Raw genomic sequence first — 15258 nt, 5'->3', positions numbered from 1 at the left:
TGGTGGAAAGAAGGCCATCTTTGTTCCTTTAAAGGGACTCTGGGAATTGACAGTCAGATCTTCAGATGTTTAGGGAGGACGGAGAGGGATACACTGGGAAAACATGCACTTTTATCTCCCCCCCCCATCCATTCCTCTCTGTATTTGCTTTAATCTCAATGTAACACAGCATCCGATAGCCATACCTCATTCTTAACACAGCTCACCACTCACTCCTATACATGAAGGTATCAGGCAAGTGACTAGACATTGGTTTCAATCTTGTGTGAATTAACAATACTATGGAACTTCATTTCAGTGCCATTTCTTCCCCTTCCCCTTGCTCTCCCTAATTCTCATCTCTATCTTGTTCTTACTGACTACTCTCTGGCCAAGGCCCATCATTCTTCTCCTCTTCCTCTCCCACATTATTACTGTACCTACTTTCACCAACCTCTTAGCTAGCCAGCCTTCCCCCTCCAGAGTTCCTGTGCCCGATCCAATAAATTAATTTGACTCACAGCCTTTAGCTCCTATTTACTCCTCACAATCATTGAAAGCCAATCAACCTCTCTATCTCCAGCCCAATCTCTTTCCTTGTGTCCATAACTGGCCTCTTCCCTTCCAACACTGTGGCAACAGTGCTGGGCTCCTTTCCTATCCATCTAATCAGTCAGCACTTTCTCCTCCCATTCCACCACCCTACATTCTTAAAACTGCATGCCCTGCAGCTGTTGTGTACAGTTCCCTTCATGTTACTGACTTCAATGCCAATTCATTCCTCCTCTTATCTTAATCTCCTACTCGCATCTGTGGTAACTTTAATTTCCATGTTGATGTCCACTGGCTGCTTTTAATTGCCTTTCCATAACCTCCTTATTTGATCTTCACTTTTGGACTGACTCAATGCACCATCTTGGTCACCTCTCTCGATCAAGTTTTTATCAAACACTGCTCTTTTGTTCACTCTGAATTCTCTCTTGTCACTTGCTGTCCTTCAACATTGCTCACTTTCTGTCTGCCTCTATTCTGTCACTAACTCCATTCATCATCTCCAACTTATTGCCCTCTGACTTCTCTGCTGCTCTTCCCCCCCCTTCTTTCAACTCCAAGATCTCTACATTTAACTCTCTTTGGTCTCTGCAGCTCTTGACTCCTTTTATCCCCCACCCCACTCTTGGCAATACTTTATATATTCCTTTAATTCTCAATCTTGGTTGTCCTCCTGATTTTGCTACTTTGATCTTTTTCTTGAAATGCTGAGTGCCTTTGGAGAGAGTCCTAAAACTACATCGCTAAGAAGTTTTAGAGAGTGCTCGAACTATACCGGCTTCCTCTACTCCAGTGGTTCTCAACCAGGGGTATGTTTACCACTGGCGGTACACAGAGGTCTTCCAGGGGGTACATCAACGTATCTAGGTATTTGCCTAGTTTTACAACAGGCTACATAAAAAGCCACTAGCGCAGTCAGTATAAACTAAAATTTCATACAGACAGTGACTTGTTTATACTGCTTTATATACAGTACACTGAAATGTAAGTGCAATATTTATATTTCAATTGATTTATTTCATAATTATATGGTGAAAGTGAGCAATTTTTCAATAACAGTGTGATGTGACACTTTTGTATATTTATGTCTGATTTTGTAAGCAAGTAGTTTTTAAGTGAAGTGTAACTTAGGGGTACGTAAGACAAATCAAACTCCTGAAAGGGATGCAGTAGTCTGGATAGGTTGCGAGACACTGCTATACTCCACTTTTAAAGAGTGGTTGGATTGGGGAATTTTTACTTTAAAAATGACCCTGGAATGGAATTTTAAACATATCAACCTTCATGCAGACAGGGAAAATAGCTGTTCTGCTGGTATAAACAGGGTCAACAGTGCTCAAGGCTTGGAACACTTCTACAAGGTGTTATGATCACTACTGGTTCAATCAGCTTAGTGGGAAAAAGGAGAAGCCTTGTTTGATAACATATCAGATGTAATATGATCATACCACATACCGCACTTTTTCTAAAAGAAAATGATGGTGACTGAAAGCATTAAAAAGTGATAGAAAGAGTAGCTGGGAAAACACGAAGATTACTTGGGCACTAAAAACAGCAAAATCATTAAATCCTTGATATAAATTTTATTTTGTATAGCTCAAGCTTTCCATACAACTAAAACAATATATAAAACTGTTATCTTTATTTTTGTCTTAGGCTCTTCTCTTTTTGTTCACTTTTCTTTTTATAATTCAGTGTTTTCCAGTCTACAGGTTTTCCCTCAGACTAATATCTATAACAGTGGTTCTCAACCTTTTTGGGCTCAGGACCCATTTGTAAATGTTTATGGCCTGTCATGACCCAGTAAATAATAGTCTGAGGGTGGAGGCCCTGTGGTGGTTTCGGTCAGGTCCTGCCTGGCACTCACCCGACAGTGGCATCTCCTGTGCTGTGGGACTGGCTGGGCTGGGTTTGGCTCTCCGTTCTGGGCACTGCAACCTCCGAGGTTTCAGCGCCCCTGGGGTTTGGCCCCGCCCCCCTGACTTGACCAAATGCGTGTGAGTGGAGTTGTGACCTGGCCCATGGGGTTGCAGTGCCACTCAGTCAAATTTGGCCTAGCCAGGGTCCCATTATCATGATGACTGGGCCAAACCTGAATGGTGCTAGGATCCCAGACGTTGCAGCGCCTGGAGCAGGCAGGCGAGCCCAGCCAGTTCTTTGTGATAGAAGCCACAGGAGCCACCGCCCGACCCTTTGAAACATTCTGGTGACCCAATTTTGGGTCCTGACCCAGGGACTGAGAAATCCTGGTCTACAATTTGTTCATCCCTTTTAAAGGGAACACTTCCTGGACACTACAGTGCAAATAAGTGATGGTCACATAAACACCACCCTATACCGGAAACCTACTGGCCGCTATACTTACCTACATGCCTCCAGCTTCCATCCAGGATACATCACATGATCCATCGTCTACAGTCAAGCCCTAAGATACAACCGAATTTGCTCCAATCCCTCAGACAGAGACAAACACCTGTAAGATCTTTATCAAGCATTCTTAAAATGACAATACCCACCTGGGGAAGTAAGGAAACAGACTGACAGAGCACGACAGGGACCCAGAAGTCACCTACTACAGGGCAGGCCCAACAAGGAAAATAACAGAACACCATTGGCCATCACGTACAGCCCCCAGCTAAAACCTCTCCAGCATATCAATGATCTACAACCTATCTGGAAAACGATCTTTCACTCTCACAGACCTTCAGAGGCAGGTCAGTCCTTGCTTACAGACAGCCCCACAACCTGAAGCAAATACTTACCAGCAACTACACACCACAACAAAGAAACACTAACGTAGGAACCAATCCCTGTAACAAACCCTGTTGCCTACTCTGTCCCCATATCTATCTACTCTAGTGACACCATCAGAGGACCCAACAACATCATCCACACCATCAGGGGCTCATTCACCTGCACATCTACTAATGTGACATATGCCATCATGTGCCTGCAATGCCCCTCTGCCATGTACATTGGCCAAACCAGACAGTCTCTACATAAAAGAATAAATGGACACAAATCAGACATCAGGAATGGTAACATACAAAAGCCAGTAGGAGAACATTTCAATCTCCCTGGACGTTTAATAACAGATTAAAAGTAGCCATCCTTCAACAACAAAAAACTTCAAAAACAGACTTCAAAGAAAAACGGCAGAACTACAATTCATTTGCAAATTTAATACCATTAATTTGAACTTGAATAGGGTCTGTGAGTGGTGGGCTCACTACAAAAGCAATTTTCCCTCTCTTAGTATTGACACCGCCTCATCAGTTATTGGGAATGGACCACATCCACCGTGACTGAATTGGCCTTGTTAACACTGGTTCTCCACTTGTAAGGTAACTCCCTTCTCTTCATGTGTCAGTATATTTATGCCTGCATCTGTAACTCTCAGACCATGGATCTGAACAAGTGGGGTTATCTACCCATTAAAGTTTATGCCCAAATAAATTTGTTAGTCTTTAAGGTGACACTGGACTCCTCAGCCGTTTTAAGGGTTTATTTGAGTTCTCTTTATCTTTAGTGATTTTGCTCTTCTCCTTGTCATGCTCTATTTTTGCCCATCCTCTCTATCTCTACCTGGCTTTTGACCCTTCATTCACCCTCCCTTTCTCTCATCCATTTTGCTCCTTCCCATCCTCCTCTGGGGATGACCCCTACAATGCAGGTGAGGAGTGTTTTGGAGCGTGCAGTGACTGACTAACTTGTGTGTCACTGACCAAACGTGGGCGAGCCAGCAGCCAGGCCTTCAATTAGTCACATCCTCTTGCTGGCATTAAAAAACAAACACAGACATCCAAGTGATCCTCCTCCTCCGGGCCTCTTCTGCGTTGGCCTTTCCAGGCCACGACCTACACCACTGAGCACTGAGGGGCGGGGAATGTCTTTCCTCCAGACCCTGCAAACGCTTCAGGGCAGGTGCCCGGATTCACTTTGATCGTTTTCAGGGGGGCCCCCCTCAGCTGAGCACGTGCCTCCGCGTGGGCGGCCGGATCGGGGCCTCACGCGCTCACAATAAGGACTCTCCCGCAAGCCGGGAAACGGCGGCTCCTGGAGCACGCTCAGGGTCGCGAGCCGTTCAGATTCCCCCACCCCGTGTTCTCAGGGCCAACGGTCGGGGGAGGAAGGAGCGGGCCGGGGTCAGGGGACATTAACTCTTCCGGTGCTGCCTCGAGGGCTCCCTTCCCCCGCTCGGCCCCGGCGCGCGCACAGGGCGGGTCTGTGGGCGGCAGCGGTTTGCGAAGGAGCCGCACGCAGGGCTCACCGCGGGACACCCCCTCACTTGGGAGCTCGCCCGCCGGCCCCGCTAAGCGGGAGGAGCCGGCTCAGCCCGGCCTCCGCCTCCCATTAGCTGCGCTCGGGCCGCAACTCCCACTAGGGCGGGGAGGGCGCCCGTTACCTGCGCCGCGGCCTGGCTGGGGAAGTGGGCGGCGCCCCTCCGCCGCTCATTCTGCCCGCGGACCAGGAGGAGACAGGCGACGCAGACGGCCCAGGTCTCCCCGCTGGCCGCGGCCGTGCCATGCTGTGCCGTGCCCGCCTGACGCTGGTGGCGGCGGCGCTGCTGGCGCTGGGGGCCCCGCGCGGCGGCGGCGCCCGGCTCCTGGAGTGGTACACGGCGTGGGTGAGCACCGCCTACACCGAGCCGCTCAGCAACCGCACGGTGCGGGGCAGCGCCGAGAGCGGCCGCTACGGGGACAGCTCCCCCAAGGAGAGCGCGCAGGGCCTGGTGGGCATCCCCCGCGGCGCCTCCGCCCGCCACATGGACGGCTGCGCCTCGGACACCGACTACGATGTGCCTCTGCCGCCGGGGAGCCGCGGCCCGCCCAGCGGGGAGCCGCCGCCGCCCTGGATCGCGCTGGTGGCCCGCGGGGGCTGCACCTTCAAGGACAAAGTCACCAACGCGGCCCGGAAGCGGGCGGTGGCCGTGGTGATCTACAACGAGCCCCGCTTCGGCAACGCCACCGTCTCCATGTCCCATCTCGGTGAGTGGGGCCGCAGCCGGGGCGTTGAGTCGCGGTGCCTGGGGTCTCGGCAGAGGGCGGGGCCCGGAGGGAGGGGGCTCGAGGAAGAGGGTCCGGTGGGACAGGAGGACACTTAAGTGGGGAGTGAAGGGCTTTGGGGGTGGAGCGGGGAGGCGAGGGTGTGTCTGGGTTCAGCATTCCCCGGTTTTGTGCTTCTAGTCAGTGGCTCACACTGGTGACACGATGCTTTTCGGGGGAAAGGGAAAAGGGGAACACCATGAAGAGCCCTTACAAAGGACGTGTAGGGCTTGTTTCCTGTCACTACATAGAATTTTTCACTTGACCAGAGCTTTTACACCGAGTCTCTAGGAAGGGACGTAGAAACTATCAAGAAGTGTTGCAATGAACCTATTGATCAACTGCCCCAGGTCTTTCTGTGGTGAGTCTCACAGTAGTATCTGAACACATAATACATAAGAAGTTAATATGAGTACTTGTGGCCCCTTAGAGACTAACAAATTTATTAGAGCATAAGCTTTCGCATATGCATCCGAAGAAGTAGGCTGTAGTCCACGAAAGCTTATGCTCTAATAAATTTGTTAGTCTCTAAGGTGCCACAAGTACTCCTGTTCTTCTTTTTGCGGATACAGACTAACACGGCTGCTACTCTGAAAGAAGTTAATAGGTTGCTCTTTAACTACAGGCTGAACAAAATTGTACAGGAGACCGCAGGGATATGTAAAAATGGCCACTTAAGACAGGGAATTACCTATTGGATGAGCCTTCAGTGCAGGCTTTATTGTAGTACTTACCACTTCATCGTCAAAGTACACATTATAGTCCTCACACCTCTCTGAAGTAAGGTAAGAAAAGTGATGTATAGAGGGATCAAATTGACTTGTCTAAGCGTGCCTAGCTATCTGTAGCCTACAGAAGGTGTCTGTGACTGTGCCAAGGTAAGAGCTCAGGTGTTCTGGCTCCACACAGTCTGCTGATTTTTTCGTGTGTGTGAAAGCATTACCTGCTTGAGAACTTAAAAAAATGGGTAGGGTGAGTGTGGTGTGTGTGGGGTTTTTTTTTAGTTTTTTTTTTTAGTTTTTTTTTAGTTTTTTTTTAACTATTAAGTAGGTTTAAAGGCATAGGAGGAGACCTTCAGGGCAGGATATAAGGAGTAAGAAATCAAAGCATAGTGGGGGAAAAACCCTGTCGCAGATATCTGCAGACCTGCCACTGTGTAGTAATCTTACTAGTATCCAGGCAATCTTTCAAGAGGATTTTAAATAATTTTTTTTTTTTTTTTTTTTTTTTTTTTTTAAAACAAGACAGTTTTCTTTTCCTCTAGTAAAATTAGCTGAAAGTCAACTTCGGAGTACCGTTGGCTCAAAGTATATTTGAGACCCTGAAAGGAAGCAAGTCCCTCTTGAAATAAGTGAGTGGCACCATCCTACAAGTTGGAATTATGATTAACTAGTACAATTAAGCTGCTTTGTAAGGCTATGTCTACACTAGCACTTTTGCGGGTATAATCTTCTGTTTGTCAGAGGTGTGGAACCCCCCTCCCCCCAACAACAGATGTTTTACTGACAAAAGTGCCAGTGTAGACAGACAGCACTGTGTCGACGGGAAGCGCTCTCTTGCCGACATAGCTACTACTGTTTGTTCGGGGTGGTTTAATTATGCCAATACGGAGAGCTCTCTCCCACTGGCATAAAAGCGGCTATGTGGGAGACCTTACAACCGCATAGCTGCAGCAGTAAACATACCCTAAGACTATGTCTGTGTTGCACACTTTACAGCAGTGCGTCTATGCCGCTGCAGCCTTGCCGTTGTAAGGTGCACAGTGTAACTGCTCTTTGTCGGTGGGAGAGAACTCTCCCGGCGACCAAATAAAACCAACACCAATGAGGGGCACTAGCTTTGTTGCTGGGAGCACACCACCTGCCAAGGAAATGCTATCCACACTGGTGCTTTTCATCATTAAAATTTTTGTCACTCGGGGGTGTTTTTTCACACCTCTGACAAAAATGTTATCGACAAACATGCTATTGTAGACATAGCCTAGGTGTCAGCTTGGGCTTCCTGGGTTTGGTTAATAACTCTCTCACAACCCTCATATTAGGCCTCTTTCTCCCTCCGATGATATACTCTGTCTGTAGAAGAAAACAATATAAAAAATACTTCCATCTTCCCCTCTCTTCTTGCAACAGATGCCTTTATACTATGCCTTGTCATAGTTGCTGTCTGCTTTTCTGTGAAACCTCTTCTTCCCTTTAACTTTCTGCCTACATTCGATTCTTTCCTTTCCTGTTTTTTTTCCCCCCTCTCCTTTTTAGTTTTCTATTTTTTTATTTTTTTTTCTGTTTCTTGTTTTACTTCCCTGTGCCCGCATCAGAAGGATTCGTGTTTCTACACTACAAACTTTTCTTGGTACACCTCTACCCCAATATAATGCTGTCCTCGGGAGCCAAAAAATCTTACCGTGTTATAGGTGAAACTGCGTTATATAGAACTTGCTTTGATCTGCTGGAGTGCGCAGCCCCGCCCCCCTGGAGCGCTGCTTTACCGTGTTATATCCGAATTCGTGTTATATCGGGTCGCATTATATTGGGGTAGAGGTGTATTGTTGATCGGGGTATGAAGAGACTTGATTCATGACCAACATAGCTGTGCTGGCAAAAGCCCTTAGTGTAGACAGGGTATACTGGCAAAACTGCATTTTTGCTGGTATAGCTTATTTCATCAGAAGAAGGGGTAGACAATGAACAAGAGGACATATTGAATATACTTTCCTGTTTAAGATTTGCATACATGTGGTTCTGAGCTATACACATCTAGGTTAAATGTGTATCTGGATTGGGATCCGAGCTACGGGTGGTACTTCCTTGGCTCTCTAGTACTAAGCTACACAGAATACATTAAAAAGTGCTTAACACAGGTTGATAAACAGTGCTGATAAGTAACAAGATATTATAAAAAGAGAAATTTTCGTCTGTTGGATTACACATAAGTAAAAGTATTTAATTTTAGTTGAGTGGCTGTGCAGATGAAATTGTTCTCTATAGCTGGTAATGGTCTTTGGCTTGGTTTACAGATGGAAATTGTTTCTGATTTCTCTCTTCTTCCCCCCCCCCCCCTTAACTAATTACTTGTTTTTATCCTCGTAATGGCTAGAGTGGTGGGTATTCTGTGACTAAAAAAAGGCCAACTGACATTAAGATCTAAATATTCTGGAGGGAGAGTATTATTCCATTGGAAGAGGCTCAAGCCTTAAAAACTCTTTAAAGATTTTTGATGAGGCTATTTGTATCTTTGAAATGAATTCTCAGTTTTCAGTATTTCTTTATGTCCACTTCTGATTGTAGGTTCCTCAGGGCAGAGACATGTCTTGCTGGTTTGTAAAGCTCCATGTACAGAAATGGCAGTGTAATAATTTCTTAACATGGATGAGAGTACAGTCCTCTTAGGTTTGTGAGAGAACCCTGATGCTTTCAGCATTATCCTGTCCAAGGGTTGCCTCTAAAGGATTTAAAAATACTGGAGTCAGAAAATGTGGTCTTCTCTTGATGGATAATAAAGGGGTTGGTTGAATTGTTAGCTTAACACAATTGAAATACCCTATTAAGATGCAGGCTAACACATTTGAAGCTGCAGTATGTTGTAGCTTAGGTGGGAGCCTTGGTGACATGACCAGCTAACACCACTTCAAACACAATAGCCTACATTTTAATGGGGTTTTGCAATTGGGCAAAAATATGTTTTTTCCAATTGTGTTAATGTCACATCAAAACATATCTTCATGGGGAGGAAGTAGTCTTTAATAAGCAGTCTGGAATGTATAAGGAAGCCCATGATGTTGATCCCAGCTTTAAAGCCTGAAGTCAATAGTTTCATGAGTAGGGTGGATTGAAATCATTCCCTACGCCACCCCATGTATCAAGCTGGCTTCTTGTAGTTCTATTCCTTGTCTCCGAACTGGGAGGAGGAGAAAATCAGGCAGGGAAATATAATCCTTTGAGGAACCATAATAGTTTTAGCATACAGGGAAATAGGGGATGATACAAACGGCACTCTTGTCTCCCAGGTCACCTGAAAGTTGCACCTGTGGGTCTCCAGAACATTTTGTTAGCAAGTAAGCCCCCTTTCTTTGTTAGGTGCAATTTATTTACTTTAGAAAGATGTTGCGACAGACACCTCTGACAAAGGTCTAAGAATGTGCTGTTTTTGATAAACTGAAATAAATCCCCAGGAAGGGGGAAATTTTGGTTTTGTTTACAGTAAGTCCCATGCATGTCTTCTATTTATTGTCTGGCCTGCCACAGTGCTCTGATTTTTTTTTAAAAAAAGCACTTATAACTTCAAGTAACTCTCTCATGAAGATAGAGACTCTTGACTTGAAAAGGCCTTAGGTATTTCCACAGCAAACTCTGACAGATACCATTTAAAAAGACTTGAAATTCCTATTGGTCCCATCCCAGAGTTGGATGGGATCTGGCTTGAGTACTTTGGGATCTGGCTTGAAACTGTTTATTACATGTGGCAAAATGATCCAGCTCTTTTGTTCGATCTTCAGCTACTACTATAGAGTTATGAACTAACAAATGGATACCTTTGAATGCATTTTAGTACTTTAAATAGAGACTTTAAATAGAGCCTGATAAATTGTATTGATCTTATTTGCTAAATGAATCTTAAGATCAGCATCCCATTATATTCTGTGGAATGAAGCATGCAGGGCCTCAATAGATATATTTTATTTCAACTATTTCTAGTACGTGTATAAGTTCTTATTTTCTTTGTGAAATTCTCAAATGCAATAATATATAATGTAAGCTGTTTTAGTAATTAAACTTGCTTTGTCAAAGTAATTCTGCTTTGTTTTCAGAATTTTAAGCATTTTCCATTAATGTTGTCCACCTCTTACATTTTAACTTTTAAAGGATTGAATTGCATTCAGATAATAAACTGGAGTAAGTGTGCATTCTGTTGACTTTTTTCCCCCCCTTTTCTCCAACAGGAACGGGCAATACAGTGGTAATTATGGTTGGATATCCAAAAGGGATAGAAATTTTGGAACCAGTACGCAGAGGGATTCCAGTAAAAATGACTATTGGTGTTGGCACAAGACATGTGCAAGAATATATCAGTGGACAGTCAGTTGTGTTTGTAGCCATCGCTTTTATCACCATGATGATTATATCACTAGCCTGGCTCATATTTTACTATATACAACGTTTTCTATATACTGGGTCACAATTTGGAAGCCAGGTAATTGCAGATGGTGATAATGATTTTAAAAAGTAACCTTATTAAAAGTTTTTAAAGTTTTTCTCTTACATGTAAAATCCTGTAAAATTCTTTCTGTGTCCAATACTAATTTTATTGAAATGTTGTTTAGCACCATATTTTCTTGTCTATGACAGGCCATGGATACTGCTTAGAATGAATACATTTTTAAATGAATTCACTTATAAGCAGCATGTTAATTGACATCTCAAGCCTATTTAGCTTTAATAACTAGATTTTTATCTGAAATATCTGCCTCCTACCAGATCAAGTTTAATTTAGAATTGGGCAACAATTTTAGTGAAACTTGGTACAGAGCAATGTTTGATGACTAGTGTTCACTGGGTGAGATGTATTATTTCTCTTCCTTCCTTCCTTCCTTCCAATTAAAACTGTAACTTAGGGAATTGCTTCCTCCTTCTTTTCCAATCTTCAGCTAGAGAGCTCTGTTGAGTAAAGTTTAATGGAGAGAGTCACTGGGCCAACTACTAATGGGCTGAGGGGTGAAAACATTCCTATAAACCTAAAACGTTGTATTGTAAAGCTTTACAAAAGCTGACCCTGAAGCTGGCATTGTGATTGTAGTTCAGCCCCAATCCTCTGGTGGGTCACAACCTGCAAATTGATTGCAGGGGGGAAGCCTAGTGAGTTGCAGCAAATTACCTGGGCCATTAGGACCCAGTAAGAGTGCTGGGGGGAGGGAGAGGAGCAGTTCATTCCCTCCAGTTGCTGCTGCTGCAGCTACTTCCTGTGCCTCTTTACAATCCCTCTGCTTTTCAAGAGCAGTTCCTCTGTGCTCACTGCTCCAAATTAATGGAGATTTGGCCCCAGGATGAACCACAGAGGGCTGTGTAGTCAACTTTACGTCTTTTTAGGACGGGCTGTTCTAAACTTCTGGACCTGATTACTGGGGAGAGAGTAGGTGATCAGTAGCCCCATCGGTATCTCACACTTTTTTTATTTTATTTTTTTTATTTTTTATTGAGACACCCACAAAATGGATGGGAAATCAACTTAGGAGGGAAAAAATCCAGGCTTTGGGATGTGGGACAACTTCAGCCATTTTGTGGGCTTCAGATTTAAAAAAAAGTTAATCATTAGTCTAGTGGACTGCATACGGGGATGAGATTCAGAAGCTACCCAGTTAAAAATCTGCCTTTGCTACTGACTTACATGGCCTGGAGGGGAGGCAATCAATCAATAACATGCTTTCCCAGTCAGTAAAATGAATACAGTACCTCAGAGGTATTCTAAGAAGCAAAGGTTTTTGTACAATGCATTGAAAATGAAGCCCTGTGTAAGGATTAGGTGTTAACGATAAAAATGTTTCCTGGAACTTCATATTTCCAGTCCAGAACAAATCGGCGGGGGGGATACTTTCATATCCGTATGTTCAAATTGCTAATAGTTGACAAATCTAGCTTTATGAAACAGATTGAGTATAACATAATAGTTGGATAGACTAGAAAGATGATTTTTAACATATGTAATAGGGTGCCCCAAGATGATGATGATATGGGAAATGTCATTTCCCATATATGTAAATATGCCTAAGAATGTGATCCTACAGACTTTACTTATGGAGTAGTCTTCAGTCAGACAAGTTGTCCTATTCTCAAGTAGGATTACTTGTTTAAGGGTTACAGGATCAGGCTCTAAAACTGAGAACACTATTACAGGCTGTCTTTTGGAATCACTAATTTGGTAGAGTTGGGAAACAAACAAAAAAAACATTTGCAGTTGGAAGCACGGTTACTATTCAGTGACAAAATCTGATAAAATTGGTTAGAAAAAGTTATATTGACTGGTCTATCTTCACTGTTCAAAATTAGTATTGTGTAAATGGTGACTATTAAGTTGTGTTTTGGGAGGGGGGGGGGGGGGGAGGCCTGAAGTGGTGTTGGTATCTTATGCCCTGATGCTGCATTTTGGTTCATGTGGAACTCCATTGGGTTTCTGAATAGGCATGAAGTTACATCTGCATGGATCCAAATGCAGGATTGAGATCACCCTTAAGAATTTTTTACTTTAATGAACATTTAACTATACAGTGTCCTCTTAAATTGAAGTCCTTTCCTCAAGCTATTCATGTTACAATAAAGGGCATATGTTTGCATTTGCAGTGGAAAAGAAAATTTGAGACCCAGATTGAGCAGAATAACATTTTTCCATACTTTCCAGATGGATTATAGATTCTTTATTTTAATCCTCGTTCTATAGCAAGAGGGGCTATTTAAGATGTAACTGCTCCTCCCTCTCCATGCCCTCCTGTTTTACATGTAGTTGTAACTTTGCAGGGAATATGTAGCAGGTTAAATTGATTTGGAGAATTGTGCAATTGATGTGGTTTCTTAAACATTTTCTCAGGTTAAATGAAATACATTCTCTGATGATCATTGTCTGTCAGACCTCTTGGCAAGATAACAGGGAAGATTATCAGTATGCTGCAGATACCTAGCTGTGTGTCTCCACTTCCTTTTGACTATCCAATATGCACCACCAGTATATTTGCTTATTGGATTAACTGTGGTCCTGTTATGTGTCTCCTTCTTCCTCTCTACACTGGTTGCCTATAAAGTGGGGAATTGATTTTTGTCCTTGTCTCCACATGTATCTGCACTCTGACAATACGCAATTCTTATGCATCTCACCAGTGTTTATATCGATAGATGATTGTGTATTTGCTGTAGTGCCCCATACAATGTGGAACTCCCTCCTCCTTAATGTGCATTGGTGGGTGGAAGGCTTTATAAACTTACTACAGTGACAAAAGGTGGGAATTTCCTGAATGTATTCAAAGGTTTTGTAAACTATACTGAATACTCTAGTACAGGGGTCGGCAACTTCTGGTACATGGCTCGCCAGGGTAAGCACCCTGGCAGGCCGGGCCAGTTTGTTTACCTGCCGCATCGACAGGTTCGGCCGATCGTGGCTCCCACTGGCCGCGGTTTGCCACTCCAGGCCAATGGGGGCTGTGGAAAGCCATGGCCAGCACATCTCTTGACCCGCGCCGCTTCCTGCAGCCCCCATTGGCCTGGGGCGGCGAACCGTGGCCAGTGGGAGCCGCAATCGGCAGAACCTGTCGATGCGGCAGGTAAACAAACTGGCCCGGCCCGCTAGGGTGCTTACCCTGGCGAGCCGTGTGCCAGAGGTTGCCAACCCCTGCTCTAGTATTTAAAGTTTTTCATAATTTGGTACTCTTTCACTGAACTTGTGTAACATTATTTAAACGTTCTCTCACCACTTTAAGGGCCACAGAAAAGAAACCAAGAAAGTGATCAACCAGCTTCAGTTGCATACTGTTAAGCATGGAGACAAGGTAATTTAGTAACTTAAACTGTTTTGTTTGGTCAGAATGGTCTTTGCAAGCTTACTTCATTGTATTTATGATTTTAAAAATAAAAATGATTTTAACTCCTGTTGGGCTGTCTATAAATTAGAGTGCATGACTGTCTTCTTTTTATTAACCTGTTTTTCTCTGTCTCTAGAAAGCAAGTTGAAAAGTCAAATCCTCATTACTACCTCTAAAGGAAAGGCAGATTTATAACTTAGAGTAGTATTAAGTTGTACAAGACATCACAAGACCAAATTAGAGGGTTTCTTATTTCTCTCAATTACTGTAGGTGGATAGTATCTTTATAATAAAAAGACTGTAATGAAAACATGAAGGCCAGTATTTAACATCTAACAAAGATACATTTACCAGCATAGGATCTTGGCTAGCGCCAAATGTTAACATTACAATTGAATTGTGCAATATTTCCCATGATCTCTTGATTACACAATTCCATATATTACAAATCTGTTAGTCTTTGTACTGTTTTCTTTTTATGATTCTAGAACAGGAAGAAATGCATAAAAATTGTGATTAATCCTTTAAAGATTGTCTCATTCCCAGAGATGTTTACATATTTCTAATCATTACTTCATGGACAGAGAAAAGCTTATTTAAAATGTATATATTAACAAAGCTTGACAGATCTTCACTCCTAGACTTTCTCTACTTCCCATGTGGGCTTACTTTGTGAGACTATAGGCAGATTATTTGCAAAGACAGGTTAAATTTAATATAACTTACTGGAGCAGGTGTACTTCTGTGAAATGAGTTATCTAGAAGTAGTGTCTTACGTTGTCTGGACAGATGTACATTTTGTTTTCCTTTGGTCCAGTCATCACAATCACAACAGTTTTCCTTCTGTTCTTTATTGTTAAAGCTGATTCCCCATTCTGGCACTTGGAGCACAGAAAGTGGGGGCCCGCAAGGATTTGTAAAAATGAATACTTGCCACTCCAGGCTTGTATTAAACGGCCAAGGTTACAGCTTTTTTCTGACCTTGGCTTGGTAAACGCTATCACCACCCAAATGCAAAACCCCTTTTTGGAACCCCGGAAGGCGCACTTGGGAATGCCTTTCTGTGGGGTACACTCATGCCCTTTCACCCCCCCTCCGGGGAAGAGCTGAGAAAGAAAACAAAGG

At 43.7% G+C, this 15258-nt stretch overlaps 1 protein-coding gene and 1 long non-coding RNA gene across 11 annotated transcripts in view; one reads left to right on the top strand and one right to left on the bottom strand.

Moving 5' to 3' along the window:
* LOC122174766 (uncharacterized) overlaps window positions 1-4395 on the bottom strand; it is a 77825-nt gene extending 73430 nt beyond the window's left edge. For both annotated transcript variants that reach the window (XR_006177053.2, XR_010597680.1), the window contains exon 1: window positions 4257-4395. This is a non-coding gene — a long non-coding RNA (uncharacterized LOC122174766). The remainder of the gene's footprint in view (window positions 1-4256) is intronic.
* A 661-nt stretch (window positions 4396-5056) lies between these two features.
* The window catches only part of RNF149 (ring finger protein 149), a 30788-nt gene continuing 20586 nt past the window's right edge, over window positions 5057-15258 (top strand). For all 9 annotated transcript variants that reach the window (XM_008172109.4, XM_008172108.4, XM_065580904.1 and 6 more), the window contains exons 1-3: window positions 5057-5519; window positions 10513-10763; window positions 14032-14100. In XM_008172109.4, coding sequence (XP_008170331.2) covers window positions 5057-5519; window positions 10513-10763; window positions 14032-14100 — 783 coding nt within the window. The remainder of the gene's footprint in view (window positions 5520-10512; window positions 10764-14031; window positions 14101-15258) is intronic.

Source organism: Chrysemys picta, chromosome 1 (assembly GCF_011386835.1).
Source record: "Chrysemys picta bellii isolate R12L10 chromosome 1, ASM1138683v2, whole genome shotgun sequence".
Lineage (NCBI taxonomy): Eukaryota > Metazoa > Chordata > Testudines > Emydidae > Chrysemys > Chrysemys picta.
The sequence above is the reverse complement of the archived record's forward strand: the minus strand, read 5'-3'. Positions and strand labels throughout refer to the sequence as shown.